At 38.7% G+C, this 18,005-nt stretch overlaps 3 protein-coding genes and 1 pseudogene across 6 annotated transcripts; all 4 read right to left on the minus strand.

Annotated features, from left to right (window-relative positions):
- Positions 1 to 8,754: 8,754 nt before the first annotated feature.
- On the minus strand, positions 8,755 to 13,501 carry LOC149181442 (uncharacterized; annotated as a pseudogene). Its single transcript, XR_016256740.1, has 6 exons — positions 13,427 to 13,501; positions 12,741 to 13,166; positions 9,829 to 10,031; positions 9,674 to 9,759; positions 9,496 to 9,586; positions 8,755 to 9,233 (listed from the first exon to the last, which is right to left on the minus strand). The product of XR_016256740.1 is annotated as an uncharacterized LOC149181442 (transcript).
- On the minus strand, positions 10,247 to 11,801 carry LOC149181443 (DNA topoisomerase 2-like). The gene is made up of 5 exons (XM_089417969.1): positions 11,569 to 11,801; positions 11,284 to 11,472; positions 11,008 to 11,194; positions 10,848 to 10,897; positions 10,247 to 10,591 (listed from the first exon to the last, which is right to left on the minus strand). The coding sequence occupies exons 1-5, from the start codon at positions 11,785 to 11,787 to the stop codon at positions 10,247 to 10,249; spliced, it is 990 nt and encodes a 329-aa protein (XP_089274095.1). The 5' UTR covers positions 11,788 to 11,801.
- A 26-nt stretch (positions 13,502 to 13,527) lies between the features above and the next one.
- Positions 13,528 to 15,889, minus strand: LOC149181444 (DNA topoisomerase 2-like). Its single transcript, XM_089414219.1, has 7 exons — positions 15,639 to 15,889; positions 15,288 to 15,453; positions 15,010 to 15,195; positions 14,518 to 14,914; positions 14,148 to 14,272; positions 13,863 to 14,051; positions 13,528 to 13,773 (listed from the first exon to the last, which is right to left on the minus strand). The coding sequence occupies exons 4-7, from the start codon at positions 14,546 to 14,548 to the stop codon at positions 13,528 to 13,530; spliced, it is 591 nt and encodes a 196-aa protein (XP_089270345.1). The 5' UTR covers positions 14,549 to 14,914; positions 15,010 to 15,195; positions 15,288 to 15,453; positions 15,639 to 15,889.
- Positions 15,890 to 15,893: 4 nt separating this feature from the next.
- On the minus strand, positions 15,894 to 17,567 carry LOC149181445 (DNA topoisomerase 2-like). 3 transcript variants are annotated; one of them, XR_016257007.1, is made up of 6 exons: positions 17,441 to 17,567; positions 17,090 to 17,255; positions 16,812 to 16,997; positions 16,561 to 16,716; positions 16,320 to 16,443; positions 15,895 to 16,074 (listed from the first exon to the last, which is right to left on the minus strand). XR_016257007.1 is itself a non-coding variant. In XM_089416619.1 (4 exons), exons 1-2 carry the CDS (start codon positions 17,495 to 17,497, stop codon positions 17,091 to 17,093), a joined length of 222 nt encoding a protein of 73 aa, XP_089272745.1. In that variant the 5' UTR covers positions 17,498 to 17,567; the 3' UTR covers positions 16,569 to 16,716; positions 16,812 to 16,997; position 17,090. The 3 variants fall into 3 exon arrangements, 1 of the variants encoding a protein (XP_089272745.1); XM_089416619.1 differs by lacking the exons at positions 15,895 to 16,074; positions 16,320 to 16,443 and having other exon boundaries at positions 16,569 to 16,716; XR_016257006.1 differs by lacking the exons at positions 16,561 to 16,716; positions 16,812 to 16,997; positions 17,090 to 17,255; positions 17,441 to 17,567 and having other exon boundaries at positions 15,894 to 16,118; positions 16,320 to 16,544.
- Between the last annotated feature and the right edge of the window lie 438 nt (positions 17,568 to 18,005).

The raw sequence follows: 18,005 nt of genomic DNA on the forward strand, positions 1-18,005 counted from the left end.
GCTTAACGGTCTTTTTAGGATGAGGCACTGGTTCAACTGATGGTTTACGAAAATTTCTTTGAGCATGCCTCACCAACTACTCTAGAACTGCAATGTGGAGTCGCCAAAAGATGGTCTTCCTCCAAAGGAGTCGCCAGACAGATGATTACAACTAGAAACTGTGTTCAAACCTTGTCTGTCATCAAAGCTTGAAGCTGTGTCGTTCTCCCAGGGAAGCTGAGCTTCAATTCTCCTCTTCCCCGGCAACGGTGCCAATTAATGTTATCACCCCAAGAAACTCACCTAGGTTGTATATCAGTGATGCTCAGGAACATTACAAACTCAACAAAATGTTGGAAAAATAGGTGGATGAATAGAACAAATGCTGCATATTCAAGCCAGATAACCACTTCTACTATGATTGACCCCAGACATGGGTGAACACCCCTAGACTGCAAGGCTTTTAACCACCAACTACTCACAGTTTGAGGAATAAGGTGATAATGGAGAAGACTAACCACACCAGCAGATGCACAGGACCCTGTGATGGCCGGCTGCAACCAGTTATAAGGTCTGTAAATCTGTTTTCTAATACACAGACATGATGACAGCTCTCTGGCATTAAAACAACAGAACCCTGCACAGAAATTCAATGATACATGCTAAATCATAACATAGAGGTGGGATGACAGCCCCTATAATGCTAAACATTAACAGCACATGAATAAATGAAAAACAGGCACAACCCGGAACAAGAAGAAGAAGTGGATAGTGAGCAATTAACAACAAAAGAAGCTTGCATTAGCTGGAAATGAAGACTAGACGCTGCAGGTATCACAACAGTTACAATCTCCAGAAGTTGAACCTTACAGCAAAATAACACTCATCAACCTCTTACATTGTGTTTCTGGATATATATAGAGGTTTGTTTATAAAATATCTCTGCTACTAAGCGTGGAGGTGTCAATAAATGACCACCAACCACATTTACATTTAGAAATGGGTCTCTGCTGCAGTTTGACTGCTTTAATGGATGAATTTAATCTTTCTGGTGCTCTGCAGTCCTTCCTGAACAGGTGGCATATTGACTGTTACAAGGCTCCATCACTGATAAATGGTTGAACTGCTCGAGGGTGTCCTTTCTGTCCTTCGGCCATTCTGTTGATTAATTGCAGTTGCTGAAGCTTTAATTGTGCGGGAAGCAGGTAGATCATCCCTTTCATCCTTCGGGAGTATGGAAATGCCGTGGAAGAGGATCGTGCAAGAAAACTGAGGGAAAAAGGTCGTAGGATCACACAGATCAATGGCATAAATGACTTGGCGAGGGGTATTGGGAGATAGCGCAGACGGGCGAATGAACATGGGCCGTTGGATGATAAAAATCAACGGTGGAGATCACGTGGGAGGAGCTATCAGGAGGCATATGCGCGGGAGCAACAAGGGCCGTCGGATCTGGACTCGCCAGATCCGATGGAGATCGCACGTAGAAAAAACACGCAGGTTAACTGCCGGGGAAAGGATACGGTGGCGGAAAGCGGTTTCCCCACACTGCCTATCGGGGCTCGGCGGTTTACGTAACTCACCGCGCGATCTAGTCAAAACACGCCGCGTGGCAGCCCAAAACCACTGCCCCCACGGGTTAACGGGCAGGCAGATTGCGCGAAGAAGGGAAGCGACTGTCGTCGATCTGGCGATGGACGGTTAGATGGAGGGGAAGATGAACGATATTTAATGTGCGGGTGGAGAATGCGGAGACCATTAGATCGGCAATCTAACGACGGAGATTCAAAACATGACAGAGGGCTATCTTGGCACGGGTTCCTGCGTTAAGCGCCCGGGAGTTAAAGCAAACGGGTTATGCAGAGATTAAACAGGGTTTTATAGGCGGAAAGGAGGTAAAGCAGAGTCTTAAAACTGAGAACAGAAAGGCTTAAGGAAATAATAAAAATGGCGGGGCTGGGAGAATATGAGGAGAATGAAGGAGGAAAAGGCAGAAAAACCTACTGCAAGCTTTCACTTCAGCCAAAAACCCACCATTAGACCCGAATTGACCTTTAACCGCTGAAAAATGATAGCAGAGCTAACAATATCAACCCGATAAAGCATATATGGAAACATGTAAAGTAAAACTTCAATCATATGATTTGGGTTCAATTTTAGATTGAGTAACAATTAAGTTCAATTTAAGTAAACGATTTGGGTTTCATTTTAGATTGAGTAACAATTAAGTTCAATTTAAGTAAATGATCTATATTGATATAATTTAAAATAAAATATAACATAAAAAAAAAAAAAAAAAAAAATCACATCAATAAACTAATATGAATAAAAAATTTGATTAATAAATAGTTACTTTAAACCAATATACCTAAAACCCATTCTCAAACAACTAGCTTCCAGATTGATAATCACAGAACTCAAAAGATCTGGAAAGATTTCACTGAATGTCTATGAAAATTTATTGCCCAATTTTTGTTACGGAATTATAAAATTAGGTGCATATATTTAATAACATATTTATGTTTCATTTTAGGAATAAAAAATAGTTTCATGAGAACTATCATGTTGAAAATATTCAAGGAATAGTAAATTTACCTAGATTTGCAGGTTTTAAGCGCACTTCAAAACCCTTTGTCTTCATCATATTATTTACAGTTGGATGATCACCAAATCAAAACTTCTCGTGTGTCTTACACTGTACACAATGTATCTGAAACTAAAACTAGCATTTGCACCTTATGTTGCAAAGGAAACGTCGTAAGGCATAGAGTGGGGAAGAATAGAGACATGTATAGAGTGGGGAAGAATAGCATAGAGTGGGGAAGAATAGAGACATGTATAGAGTGGGGAAGAATAGCATAGAGTGGGGAAGAATAGGGACATCTGAATGGACATTGTTGAAAGCAAGGGTGGATGATAATGAGTTACAATTGCAATAGTTAGTTATGTGTATTTTGAAAATGAATATTTTGTAAATAATAATAGGTTGTGGAAGAATTTATAAAAAGTAAGCCATCAACTACACAATTGATATCTATAGAAATAGAAGGCTAGAAAACAAGAATTTTAATTTATAAGATACAATTTACATGGTCGATCAACATGTAGAAACCCCTTGTGTCATCGCTCTGTCCAAGTGGGGAATAATAATATGACAGTGGAATCACTATTGTGAATATGCATAGACATAATACTATGGCATGCTTATAGATCGTTGTTGGCTGAATGAATTGCAATTGGCTTTCAAGCTGCTGGTTCACCATAAGTTGGATCTACAAAATATTAGTTGGATCTAAAGAACAAATAAAGCTAGGATAAAAGGTCCAAATTTATGAAATTATTAGTTTCTTCCTTCCCCACCTTTCCATTGTTGTTATTATTATTATAATACTAATAATATTATTATTATCATTACCAGATAGCTCCCTGGATGCCATCAAACATTTAATATTAATTTTATTAGAACAAATCAAGGTACGGATAGAAAGCTAAAATTTCTGAAATTATTAGTTTCTTCCTCCCCTCTTTTTCGCTCTTAGCACTATGACACTTCCTTTCACATCCTACAGTGGATTGAACTTGCAAGAAAATTCGAGGTGAACCCTATACCTTTGCCTCTTCTGTTCATTTTTGTACAGAAGGAGGTATATACATCTTCAGTTCATATTTCTAGCCATTATCAACACCTAATACATGCTTTTGTATACAGGGAATTAAATTTTCATCATGTTTGAACTCAACTATTTGCCTTCTGAGGCTGGCTAAAATGGTTGTTGGGCTGAGGGCCTCCACTGCAAATATTTTTGTTGACAATGGCCGTTACAGAGAGTTTATTTTCAAGCATTTTCAAGTGGCTTCTGTGGATGAAGAAAGTGCAGCAGTAGTTCTAGTAAGTTGATCATTCTATACAAGAAATTCTCATCTGAATCCCTGAGTAGGCTATGAGTGAGACTTTTTGCCTCTACATAAGAGTTCATTAGATAATGTGTTCTACAAACCCCTCTCACATACTCAAATGCATGACTGCCCTATTCAAGAAGCCAGTTATTCCAAGAAGCAATGAAAATCAGCTATACAATTTACCAATTACAACAACAACCAACCAACAAAAAAAAAATGTACTCAGCAGACTAAGGAAACAAACTGGTCAAATAATAATCCTCAAAAGGGCCAATATACTAGGACTCTCCATTCAACTAGGTATTACCACCTATATTTTATCTTGATTTAAGTATATTTCCAGTAACAATTCACCAAACTGTAGTCAGCCTATGTGATGAAACAATATCACCAAAAGTTCAAACTATGCATGTTACCAATAAAACTGTTGGCTAAACCTATAAACAATCTTAATCATCCACTTCTACCAGCCTTCTTAGTATTAGGCTTTTAACAACATGTGTGTGATTAAGTTGTTTCTCATCTTTTATCAGCTACCACGTTTGACAAAAAAGAATTACAAATTTCCTACCTCCACTATCTAACAAATCTGCTAATTTCTGAATCATTCAAAACTTGAACAGGGCCAATATATTGAAATGACACCATGAGAGCCTCAGAGCTTATGCCTCCATTTATAAGCTATCTTAACTAAGCCATTTCTTTTGGTAATCCAAATAACAAAAAAACCATTCCATTTCTTGCCTTTTAAAACAGATATTTTCATCCAACAACTTCTTGGGCATTTTATGGCCAATTTTCGAAGTACTGCATTTGCATTTTTGCTCACCTTGCTCGGGCTATATTTAGTAATCATCACAGTTAATGTAAGTTTTAACTCTATGTCCTAGTCATCTTACCTACCTATACCTACATATGATTAATGCATTCACACTGTTTTGACACACATGAAGGGAATTGAAGTGTTGATAGGTGTTGTAGTTCCTGACATCAGACGGATTGGATTAGTAGCATCTATTGTTTTGCTTGCCTTCATAATCACAAAAGGCTTTTACATTCAGGTATATGTTTATGTTTACTTTGGAACAAGTTCTTTCAGTCTGGGCTTATAATATTTGTGTTGTTTCAAACTTACCAACAAACAATGTCATGGTCTTGTAATCAACAACAACATACATGTTTCCAGAGGACAAGCGTCAAAAAATTCCATACAAACTGCATGAGTGCAACTGTCAGGTTCTTAGGTTCTTGGTTGAAATAGGATCGTTAAATTACGTTTGTATATGCTGATGGCGAGGATTTCTGAACAATCACATTGACAAAAGAGAAACGTAAATGTGGGTTGAATTAGGATAACTTCATAAGAATCTGTCTAACTTAACTTCAAACAATTGATTCTACCAATATAATATGACCTAGGATGTTGGGACTGTTGAGCTCTTATTGTTGATACATTTCACAACCTTGTCAGAATGTCTTATCTGGCGGAGCAAAGAGCAAGCGCAATATGCATGGCGCAATATACCATTATATTGTTATTACCATTATATTTTTTCTCGGAGGTCTGGAAATGGAGAAATAAAATCATCTTCAACAACCACCAGATTTCTGAACTGCGGGTTTTGGAAAACATCAAACTGGCCCGGCCCACACTACTAGTTCATATCTGCATACCGGGCCGAAGGTTTCTTCTTGCAAATCCACCCCTACAGTGGTTTTCCCGGCTGCCTATTTTGATGGAGCATCGCAAAGACATATTTGCGGATGTGGTTTCTGGATTGCCTTCTAGCTGGATCAGGGATTCTGGATACATTGGGGTGCTGGCCATGGCACGAACACTTAAGCTGAAGTAATGTCACTCTAAGGTTTACTTTGGTTCACAAAATTTTTGAACATCCCAATATTACACATATATGAGGACTTGGACGGGCACATATCTATCAAACCACTCTTCAAGGCTGGTTCTTCCAAGTACAACAACTTTGGACTTATTATCTGGGTTCATCTATTGCATACATAGGAAGAGAGCATAACCATTTTACACTCTTCAAGGTTGGCTCTTCCAAGTACAACAACTCTGGACTTATTATCCGGGTTCATCTATTGAACACATAGAAAGAGAGCATAACCATTTTAGAGGCAGACTCTCGAAAAAAGGACTTCATGCTAAAGCGAACATACGACACATTGAGATTAAGATGGAAGGACAAATTCTAGACGCCGGGGTGATGACTTTCTCTGAATAGAACTATTTCTTTGCAGGAATTCTCATATGTACAAGATGAACTTTGTCGGGATACAACATGTTGGACATCCTATCAACCCATTTTGTGTTTTTGATTTGTACATATTACTTTTCCTATGCTTGGTTTGCTGATTCACTTGTCATCATTATGCCTGCACAATACTGGTTATGATAGTCTATACTTCTGGATTTGCCAGAATAGTTTTGACTGGTACAGAAAGATGATATTTGATGTATTTTATTACATCTATATGTTGATCTCATATCACGTGTTTGTAAAATTTCTTTTTGATGAATATATCACTTTTTCCATACTGAAAAATAAAATTAGAGACAACCTTGTATGAAGCAACTTGGTCTTATGTAATTTGTTCAGCTTAATTTGACGGTGCACGTGCTTTTTGTAAATTAACAGCTTGTCTATGGCAAATGTGAAGTACATTGAAAACCTGTGAGTTTGTCAATTTGCAAAGAGTTAAAAGTATATCCTTTACTGAATCGTGATAATAATTAATTTCTTGGTATATGTATTACAAACTGATTCATAATGGTGTTGGATTGTAAGCAAGGGTAGTCCCTACAGATTTGATGGGAGATCGAGAAGACTATACAAATAGTTAACCCAGAAGATCTCACGCAAGGTTACATATTGGAAAAAATATATATCCTATCTAGCTAGACTATAACGGATCTGTGACTGCTGCATGTATGGACGGTTCTCTGAGAGGCAGAAGCACATCCATCACTGCATTCGTCAAAGAAGCAAAGCCATTACTGTATTCATCAAATAATATGTTTAGACCAAAAATATCAAATAATATGTTTAGACCAAAAATGAGAACGGATCAATGGAGAAGTATGAACTTAAGCCAAGATTTTCTGAAAAAATCATATAGAAATTTTAGGGTCGATAAGTTTCGAATCTCTATCGAGGTTCATTATAGGACATGGTGGAGATTTATTATATGATGGTGATAAACCTTGATAAAGGTTCGAAACGCGTCACCCTAAAATTTTCCATGTGATTTCAAATTTTGACAAATCAGAAATCAGAAATATGAACTTATTTGTTCAGTAAAATTACATTACACATAAATCTTGTCGCATTAAGCAAGATATTTTAATTATCTACAGAGAGAGGGACTAACTGCCTCGCAGCTATCCACCTTGTTCATTTTGGTTAAGATTACAAATCTGTGAAGGTTGTATTCGGCGAGCAGTGAACACTGTGGCCACTGGACCACGATTGTGATTATTAAATGTTGTTATATTTACTACTCACTTTCTTCACTGAAGCTTTCTCCCAAGTTTTCTTCACTAAAACCTTCTCCCAGTCGTTGGCGTAGCTGCTCGAATACTCCCACACTACCTTGTAGTTTGGGACATCCAGACACATCAAAACTTTGGGCAGCACCTGTAAATTGGAACACGGACGCAGCTGAAGAATTTGGAAGCCCTTTAGATCCCCAACTGAGTCTGGGAGCATTTGCAGAGCATGGCACCCTTCCAGGTCAAGACTTTGGAAAAACGTCAACTTCCCAACCGAGTCTGGCAGCGTCCGTAGAGCGCGGCACTCGCCCAGGACAAGACTTCGAAGGCCCGCCAGATTCCCAACTGAGTCTGGGAGAATTTGCAGAGCACGACACCTACTAAACATGGCCATTGAATTTCAGCCCTTGACCATTACACACAAACCATCCACATTTTTTCAAATATCAATGAAAACCATGGCACGGTAGAAAATCCAGAAATTCAAATTGCAGATCTGTTTTATATATTAATATGAATATGAAAATCTTGGAGCCCTAAATCAAACCCAGATACATGAACCATACACTGAAAGTGGCAAATATATTAAAAACATGCAAGGGCATCATATATATTCCCATGATTGAAAATTAAAAATTTCTCAAATAGAAGTATTGTAAAAGCCACCAAGCTAAACTTTACCTTCTGAGCATCTTTGAAAAGTTTCCTGATAAACAAAATCAAAAGTGTATCAATTTCAGATCTCTCACATGTTTCTGCAGTTTCTTCTCAGAACCCTCACCTAATCATAGAGTACAAATTCCAGCAGCTGTGTGGGAATCCAATTGCTCAAGACATGCATAGAATGAACAATGTCCAAAGTATTTTCAAAGAATAGCAGCGTCTGTGTTATAGTGATATACATGACGAAAGTTCCTATTCCTCCCTCATTCTCACGGCGAAAGTTCCTATTCCTCCTCCGATGTCCAACCCAATTCGAATTGTCTTCTTCTTCAGATTCAATACCTCGTCGACAGAGTAATCCATGGATCCACCGCCATTTACCCACCTGGTTTTCTCCCAGCCTTGAAGATCGAAGCAGTCTTTGCAGTCATCGAAGCCCTTCTGGTATTTTCTCTGAATGAGGCAGGAGTAATTCTTGCAAGAATATACAGGCCAGACGACACTGTAAAATCAGGGGGGCTTTTCGCATGCTCTCAAGAAGTTGCAACTTCTTCCTTAAGCTCAGCCGTGAGCCCACAGATGTCAAGTGAAAGGTGAAACGTTTTTTCAAGGTTTTTAATATTTTAAAACATTTTTTATTTATTAAATCAGACAGCTAATCAGACGGTTGATTTTTGTTCAATCGTCTAACAAAAAATCTAACGGCTACGATTAGGATAGAAAGGCATTTGGGGGAGCTTTTGTCCCTGGGCTGGCCTTTTGGGTCCTCTCTTTCTAGGTAAAGGGGCAGTAGTTGTAGAATTAGACTTGTTAGGGTTTGTTTTCGAGGGTTTGGAGGCCTTAGCAACAGCACGCTTCTTTGACCCCTTCCTAGGAATGGCTTCCTCATAATCAGTGTCGTCATCTTCATCAATTCCAAAATGAGAATCACCATCACTGGCAATAGTGGCCTTCTTTGTTCTCCCATTGGCAGCCTTCCCTTTTGCACCAGCCTTCCTTGGTTGTTTCTCTCCCTCTTCATTTTCTTCTTCTTCTGGAATGGTTTCCATTGTACCATCTTCATCTGACATCTCAACGTAGACAGGGGCAGCCTTTTTTGCCCGTCTAGTGGTCTCTTTCTGGTTTGGTTTAAAATCTTCAGTTGGTGAATTTTGTTTGCTTCCTTGATCCTCAACAACTGCAAATTGAAAAAAATACAAGTACTCAGATTACAGAATGCAAATTTATATTAGAAGAGACTGAAGTGCCCAAATAACAAAAGTTTTATATTCATGCATTGTATTTTTTATAGGAGACTGTTTGGTTCTCCCACAATTTATGGACATCATTGTAATCAATAGTCCCTTTGACCTACTTTGTGGTCATTAGTTGGACATAGATATAATTATCTCATCTTATCTCATCTCATCAATTGCTGCAGAAAAAATATGATGAGGAACCTGATTGATCTGTTGATAAGCCATTGTTATAAGATGCCAACCGATCCTGCAGGCTGGTATCTAATTCATCGTCCTCATCGCTTTCCACTTCCTGAAAAGATCCAATTCACATCATCCATGTTAAACAACAACATAAATTGGATCCTACGGAAATAAATAGAAAGCAACTTAAACAAACCATTTGTTTTTTCGCAGCCCCTTTCTTGCCGCCTCCACGCTTGGGTTTCGCAATTTCTGCAGATAGATGCCAGGCATACGTCAAAGCTTTTACAACCACAGGGATGACATTTATAACAGTGAATTTCAATCGCAGTTGATTAAAAACAGCATTACCATTCTGTGAATTAGTTGTAGTAAGAGAGGCAGTCGATGCCTGATTGTTGGTGGTTGATTGAGAATCAGTTTTTTCAGCAGTTACAGTTTTTTTGGTATTTTTTTCTCTGGTTTTTGCCTACTTGTCTGAAGATTCTGGCAGAATCATTTCCCATGTTGCTCAATTCATATTCATCATCCTTGGGCTCCTGTAGTTCTTGAGCCTACAAAAATTACAGACAAGTGAGAAACCAAATATACCAAAAGCCATAAGAGTGGATGAAGCAACTCGTTTATCAGACAGGATGAATCACACAAATCTCGATCTACCAAAGGTGTCAAAAGATGAGGAACATACATCCAACTCCTTTGTAAAGGCATCCAAGTCTTTCCAGCATAGAGATTTGGGTGTTGCCTTTTTAAGCTCCTCAACGTCATCCTAAAGCTTGTCTCGTTCAGCACATAATTGCGGCACCTTTTCTAAAGTCAATGTTCCTATTGCCAAGGATAGAAGATACTCATAATCTCCAGCACGAACACCCTTTACTGTCTCAATGTTGTCTTCAGGAGACTCTTCAGCATCTTCCATTGACCCAGCAATAGCTGCCTCAACAGGTTTTCCCTTCTTGGGGAATGGGGTGAAGCCTTCGTTCTTCAATTCAACCAGCAACTCTGCACGTTTCTTGTTGCTCACTATGATTTCTCCATTTACAACCCCCAGTATGAATCTAACTTTATTGTCCAATTTCAGCAAATCAAGTTGAAGGTTGTCCAATTGGACTTTCTGGATTCACAATTTCAATTCAATGTTAAAAGCGTTCATTCCAAAATTTTGTTGTTCATTATATGAAACAAAAACACAATTTGTTGGGCTTTCAAAATTTCAATCCATGGCATCTTTTGACGAGGCATTGCCAAAGCAAGTTCTTGGAGACAAAGACAAAGAGGGCAGGCACAGAAATGGCAGAAAACAAATGTGTTGGTAATGCTAAGCCAGAAAGAAGGCTCTGGCTAAAGAGGATAGCACAGAAAAACCCTACCTTTCTCTTTTCATAGAATTCCAGTCGGATATGATCGAAGTCCTCCAGAACTGCAAGTTTATGAGGTAATCCCATTTAGAACCGTTCTTCAACTCATGCATTTAAATACAAGATTGAAGCCTACCAGACAACCAAATAATGATGAATTTAAGGAATGTACCTTGCTCAGGGGTCTCATATTTATGAATGATTCCCTTTGAGTCAAAAAGATGCATGTTACTTGTATTGACTGTAGTAGTCGGTGTGAATTTCTTTAAAAGACCCTCTTGAAGTGCAATCTTCATATTCTCTTCAGAAAGTGACACCTCAAAATGGACCCTGGTATCAGTATTGTATTCCTTGTAGTCCTGGAAGACAAATATTTTCATTAAAAATCATTTCATGATATTTAAAAATTCTTACGTGTAACCTATTTGTATGAATGACAGCAACCCACCCTTATGAATGGATCTTTAATCTTATCATTCCCAGTCATCAACGCTTCCAAAAATTCCTTGTAATCCTGAGTCCACTTGTGAACGGGCAACTCTGTAATTCTCAGTGTGGTCTCATTAATTTCTTCTATGATGCCACTAATCGTGTAACTCACACAATTATCCTTTACAGCTGTTTGTTCAATTGTACCCTGAACACACCCAAGATTAAGAGTGAAAACAACGGTTGAATCAAATTTGTAAAATATTCTGCAAATCTCTATATTGAATAATGGACAGAATATTACCTTAAAACCCTTGTACCAAGGTGTCATTGGCTGCAAGGGTTCATCATTAAGCATGCGCTTTATATTTGCGGCAATATCCCTTGGGTTGTAGTTAGGTACAAAGGAACTCCAACCAGTTCCAATTCCTTCACTTCCATTCACAAGGACCATCAGAATAATTGGCACATATCTAAGCCACATACAGAAAACCAATGAAAACCCATGCTTGCAATAAAACATATATATAACACAAATTCCTGGTGTAGAAGACTCCCCAGAGTTATACGAAATTTCTGAATCCCACAATTCGCCATCCTTCTGTACCTGCCTATCAACTTATACACAATTCTGAATACAACAATTTATCACTCTTCTATACCGAACTACTTACCACGTTGGCTCAATTTTCTGGCCATCTTCATTCAAGTAATCCAAGAGCACATCATCGTCTTTTGGGAACAAGAAGCGTGTTATTGGTGACAGGCATGTGAAAACATATCGAGCGCTTGCATGGTCTTTTCCACCGTCATAAACGACCCACATAGGCAGGAGGTTTCATTTAGATGTAAGAATAAATAGCAGTGGTAAAGATCATTAAGATTCAAAAGCAACTACCTCCCTGAATTTCTCACCTGGGCTCTGGTACCAAATTGTCCAAGCGGGGCAAGAAGGTTAATGTTGTTACTTCCAACAAAATCTTGTGCCATTCCAATAATTGTGCTAGCAAGACTCTGCTCACCGTGATGGTAAGCAGAATGCTCTGAGACATAACCCGAGGCATACTGCACAGGAGCTCGAGTCGCGATGACATTTATAACAGTGAATTTCAATCGCAGTTGATTAAAAACAGCATTACCATTCTGTGCATTAGTTGTAGTAAGAGAGGCAGTCGATGCCTGATTGTTGGTGGTTGATTGAGAGTCAGTTTTTTCAGCAGTTACAGTTTTTTTGGTATTTTTTTCTCTGGTTTTTGCCTACTTGTCTGAAGATTCTGGCAGAATCATTTCCCATGTTGCTCAATTCATATTCATCATCCTTGGGCTCCTGTAGTTCTTGAGCCTACAAAAATTACAGACAAGTGAGAAACCAAATATACCAAAAGCCATAAGAGTGGATGAAGCAACTCGTTTATCAGACAGGATGAATCACACAAATCTCGATCTACCAAAGGTGTCAAAAGATGAGGAACATACATCCAACTCCTTTGTAAAGGCATCCAAGTCTTTCCAGCATAGAGATTTGGGTGTTGCCTTTTTAAGCTCCTCAACGTCATCCTCAAGCTTGTCTCGTTCAGCACATAATTGCTGCACCTTTTCTAAAGTCAATGTTCCTATTGCCAAGGATAGAAGATACTCATAATCTCCATCACGAACACCCTTTACTGTCTCAATGTTGTCTTCAGGAGACTCTTCAGCATCTTCTATTGCCCCAGCAATAGCTGCCTCAACAGGTTTTCCCTTCTTGGGGAATGGGGTGAAGCCTTCGTTCTTCAATTCAAGCAGCAACTCTGCACGTTTCTTGTTGCTCACTATGATTTCTCCATTTACAACCCCCAGTATGAATCTAACTTTATTGTCCAATTTCAGCAAATCAAGCTGAAGGTTGTCCAATTGGACTTTCTGGATTCACAATTTCAATTCAATGTTAAAAGCGTTCATTCCAAAATTTTGTTGTTCATTATATGAAACAAAAACACAATTTGTTGGGCTTTCGAAATTTCAATCCATGGCATCTTTTGACGAGGCATTGCCAAAACAAGTTCTTGGAGACAAAGTAAGACAAAGAGGGCAGGCACAGAAATGGCAGAAAACAAATGTGTTGGTAATGCTAAGCCAGAAAGAAGGCTCTGGCTAAAGAGGATAGCACAGAAAAACCCTACCTTTCTCTTTTCATAGAGTTCCAGTCGGATATGATAGAAGTCCTCCAGAACTGCAAGTTTATGAGGTAATACCATTTAGAACCGTTCTTCAACTCATGCATTTAAATACAAGATTGAAGCCTACCAGACAACCAAATAATGATGAATTTAAGGAATGTACCTTGCTCAGGGGTCTCATATTTATGAATGATTCCCTTTGAGTCAAAAAGATGCATGGTACTTGTATTGACTGTAGTAGTCAGTGTGAATTTCTTTAAAAGACCCTCTTGAAGTGCAATCTTCATATTCTCTTCAGAAAGTGACACCTCAAAATGGACCCTGGTATCAGTATTGTATTCCTTGTAGTCCTGGAAGACAAATATTTTCATTAAAAATCATTTCACGATATTTAAAAATTCTTACGTGTAACCTATTTGTATGAATGACAGCAACCCACCCTTATGAATGGATCTTTAATCTTATCATTCCCAGTCATCAACGCTTCCAAAAATTCCTTGTAATCCTGAGTCCACTTGCGAACGGGCAACTCTGTAATTCTCAGTGTGGTCTCATTAATTTCTTCTATGATGCCACTAATCGTGTAACTCACACAATTATCCTTTACAGCTGTTTGTTCAATTGTACCCTGAACACACCCAAGATTAAGAGTGAAAACAACGGTTGAATCAAATTTGTAAAATATTCTGCAAATCTCTATATTGAATAATGGACAGAATATTACCTTAAAACCCTTGTACCAAGGTGTCATTGGCTGCAAGCGTTCATCATTAAGCATGGGCTTTATATTTGCGGCAATATCCCTTGGGTTGTAGTTAGGTACAAAGGAACTCCAACCAGTTCCAATTCCTTCACTTCCATTCACAAGGACCATCAGAATAATTGGCACATATCTAAGCCACATACAGAAAACCAATGAAAACCCATGCCTGCAATAAAACATATATATAACACAAATTCCTGGTGTACAAGACTCCCCAGGGTTATACGCAATTTCTGAATCCCACAATTCGCCATCCTTCTGTACCTGCCTATCAACTTATACACAATTCTGAATACAACAATTTATCACTCTTCTATACCGAACTACTTACCACGTTGGCTCAATTTTCTGGCCATCTTCATTCAAGTAATCCAAGAGTACATCATCGTCTTTTGGGAACAAGAAGCGTGTTATTGGTGACAGGCATGTGAAAACATATCGAGCGCTTGCATGGTCTTTTCCACCGTCATAAACGACCCACATAGGCAGGAGGTTTCATTTAGATGTAAGAATAAATAGCAGTGGTAAAGATCATTAAGATTCAAAAGCAACTACCTCCCTGAATTTCTCACCTGGGCTCTGGTACCAAATTGTCCAAGCGGGGCAAGAAGGTTAATGTTGTTACTTCCAACAAAATCTTGTGCCATTCCAATAATTGTGCTAGCAAGACTCTGCTCACCGTGATGGTAAGCAGAATGCTCTGAGACATAACCCGAGAATTGAGCCACCTGTTTAAGGAAACAACATTATTATTGTAAATTCCAAGAGTCCGATAAGCACTGCCGATAAGGGAGTAAATAATTTCATGGTAAGATGAGACAACCTTTGCTTGCGTAACAAAATTTCTCTTGAAAGAACAAAACAATATTTTTCTTTGCCCTGGTTTCAAACCATCAACCATGGATGGGATGGATCTTTGCAAATCAGCCATGGAAAATAGGATCAGTTCCTTGTTTACAAACTCGTTGTACTTGATAAGCTTGTCAGTCTGGTCCAAATATGTCCCCGGCTGCCATTAGATTCATTAATGTTAGAATTGTGAGCAAATTAGCAGTCTTCCATTCAACAACATTTACTCATTATGGAAACTAATTTCATTACCTCAAAAATGTCTTAGCCAGTTCTTTCTGGCCTCTATTTTCTTCTTGCTGAAGGCTAATTCAATTGCATCTCCATCGTCATCGTTAATCCACATGAAGTCTTTTTTATGTTTTTGCAAATTTTTAAAATATTCTTTCCCCTCTTTAGAAGTACTTGTACCGAGACCCTGCATAATTTCAGGAACGAATGGCAAAACAAAAAATAGCTGACCCTAGTAAAAATAGAGCTCGGACTACAAATTATACAAAGAAAACAAATTCCAGGGCTTTCGGCCCATTTACAGATAAATCAAAATCCACACTACATTTTCGGAACTATTCAAAGAAAAAACATGAGACCTTGAAGCTTTACCTTTCTGTGCTTATCGTTGAGCTCCTTCGTGACGGAGGCCTTGTCGTTTGACACCATTTTCAGCGCAGAATGTGGAAGAATATATTATTTACACAATAAACCGGAGTAACAGAGGAAGAAATATCGGTATGTGGAATGGCGATTGGCACTCCGCGCTCTTCATTACCCGGACCGCATCGCCTCAGTGACATTTTTGATCGACGGTTCTGGTGTTTGTAATCGTCTAACATCTCATCGTACGGCGTCAGAGTTGAATCAAATTTGTAAAATATTCTGCAAATCTCTATATTGAATAATGGACAGAATATTACCTTAAAACCCTTGTACCAAGGTGTCATTGGCTGCAAGGGTTCATCATTAAGCATGCGCTTTATATTTGCGGCAATATCCCTTGGGTTGTAGTTAGGTACAAAGGAACTCCAACCAGTTCCAATTCCTTCACTTCCATTCACAAGGACCATCAGAATAATTGGCACATATCTAAGCCACATACAGAAAACCAATGAAAACCCATGCTTGCAATAAAACATATATATAACACAAATTCCTGCTGTACAAGACTCCCCAGGGTTATACGCAATTTCTGAATCCCACAATTCGCCATCCTTCTGTACCTGCCTATCAACTTATACACAATTCTGAATACAACAATTTATCACTCTTCTATAGCGAACTACTTACCACGTTGGCTCAATTTTCTGGCCATCTTCATTCAAGTAATCCAAGAGTACATCATCGTCTTTTGGGAACAAGAAGCGTGTTATTGGTGACAGGCATGTGAAAACATATCGAGCGCTTGCATGGTCTTTTCCACCGTCATAAACGACCCACATAGGCAGGAGGTTTCATTTAGATGTAAGAATAAATAGCAGTGGTAAAGTTCATTAAGATTCAAAAGCAACTACCTCCCTGAATTTCTCACCTGGGCTCTGGTACCAAATTGTCCAAGCGGGGCAAGAAGGTTAATGTTGTTACTTCCAACAAAATCTTGTGCCATTCCAATAATTGTGCTAGCAAGACTCTGCTCACCGTGATGGTAAGCAGAATGCTCTGAGACATAACCCGAGAATTGAGCCACCTGTTTAAGGAAACAACATTATTATTGTAAATTCCAAGAGTCCGATAAGCACTGCCGATAAGGGAGTAAATAATTTCATGGTAAGATGAGACAACCTTTGCTTGCGTAACAAAATTTCTCTTGAAAGAACAAAACAATATTTTTCTTTGCCCTGGTTTCAAACCATCAACAATGGATGGGATGGATCTTTGCAAATCAGCCATGGAAAATAGGATCAGTTCCTTGTTTACAAACTCGTTGTACTTGATAAGCTTGTCAGTCTGGTCCAAATATGTCCCCGGCTGCCATTAGATTCATTAATGTTAGAATTGTGAGCAAATTAGCAGTCTTCCATTCAACAACATTTACTCATTATGGAAACTAATTTCATTACCTCAAAAATGTCTTAGCCAGTTCTTTCTGGCCTCTATTTTCTTCTTGCTGAAGGCTAATTCAATTGCATCTCCATCGTCATCGTTAATCCACATGAAGTCTTTTTTATGTTTTTGCAAATTTTTAAAATATTCTTTCCCCTCTTTAGAAGTACTTGTACCGAGACCCTGCATAATTTCAGGAACGAATGGCAAAACAAAAAATAGCTGACCCTAGTAAAAATAGAGCTCGGACTACAAATTATACAAAGAAAACAAATTCCAGGGCTTTCGGCCCATTTACAGATAAATCAAAATCCACACTACATTTTCGGAACTATTCAAAGAAAAAACATGAGACCTTGAAGCTTTACCTTTCTGTGCTTATCGTTGAGCTCCTTCGTGACGGAGGCCTTGTCGTTTGACACCATTTTCAGCGCAGAATGTGGAAGAATATATTATTTACACAATAAACCGGAGTAACAGAGGAAGAAATATCGGTATGTGGAATGGCGATTGGCACTCCGCTCTTCATTACCCGGACCGCATCGCCTCAGTGACATTTTTGATCGACGGTTCTGGTGTTTGTAATCGTCTAACATCTCATCGTACGGCGTCACGGCGTCAGAGGAGGACACATAGGCAAAATGGGGATGGATCTCAGAGGGAAACGCCTTACGGCGTAACTAGCACCTGACAGTTTCAAGCCTTAGGGTTGGATAATCTTGCTAACTATAGCTACAAATTAGTAGTAACATCAATCCACCAATTAAATGGCACAATGGCAAATCCTCCTAGTGGAGCAGAAATATGCCCCTTATTGGCTTTTGGACCAGTTGCCAACTTCCACTCCATTCCCTGTTATTAAAAATTAGGACAGAAAACAGAGACCTCTTACATTCCTTGCCAAGGAGACAATAATATAACATATGCTATTTT

The sequence above is a fragment of the Pinus tabuliformis genome, chromosome 3_2 (assembly GCF_031772625.1).
Source record: "Pinus tabuliformis cultivar Carrire ecotype Pingquan chromosome 3_2, CPIR1, whole genome shotgun sequence".
NCBI classification, from domain to species: Eukaryota; Viridiplantae; Streptophyta; class Pinopsida; order Pinales; family Pinaceae; genus Pinus; species Pinus tabuliformis.

Bases quoted from the DNA above. Each gene is read 5' to 3' on its own strand.
- LOC149181443 (XM_089417969.1), bottom strand. From the start codon at position 11,787: ATGTTTTATTGCAAGCATGGGTTTTCATTGGTTTTCTGTATGTGGCTT. The intron at 10,898-11,007 runs GTACATTCCTTA...ATAAACTTGCAG, and splicing joins ATATGAGACCCCTGAGCAAG to TTCTGGAGGACTTCGATCAT. The intron at 10,592-10,847 runs GTAGGGTTTTTC...TTGTGAATCCAG, and splicing joins AATTCTATGAAAAGAGAAAG to AAAGTCCAATTGGACAACCT.
- LOC149181444 (XM_089414219.1), bottom strand. From the start codon at position 14,548: ATGAAGATGGCCAGAAAATTGAGCCAACGTG. The intron at 14,273-14,517 runs GTAAGTAGTTCG...ATGGAAGTGAAG, and splicing joins CAGAAAATTGAGCCAACGTG to GAATTGGAACTGGTTGGAGT. The intron at 14,052-14,147 runs GTAATATTCTGT...GGGTGTGTTCAG, and splicing joins CTTGGTACAAGGGTTTTAAG to GGTACAATTGAACAAACAGC.
- LOC149181445 (XM_089416619.1), bottom strand. From the start codon at position 17,497: ATGGTGTCAAACGACAAGGCCTCCGTCACGAAGGAGCTCAACGATAAG. The intron at 17,256-17,440 runs GTAAAGCTTCAA...GAAATTATGCAG, and splicing joins TCAACGATAAGCACAGAAAG to GGTCTCGGTACAAGTACTTC.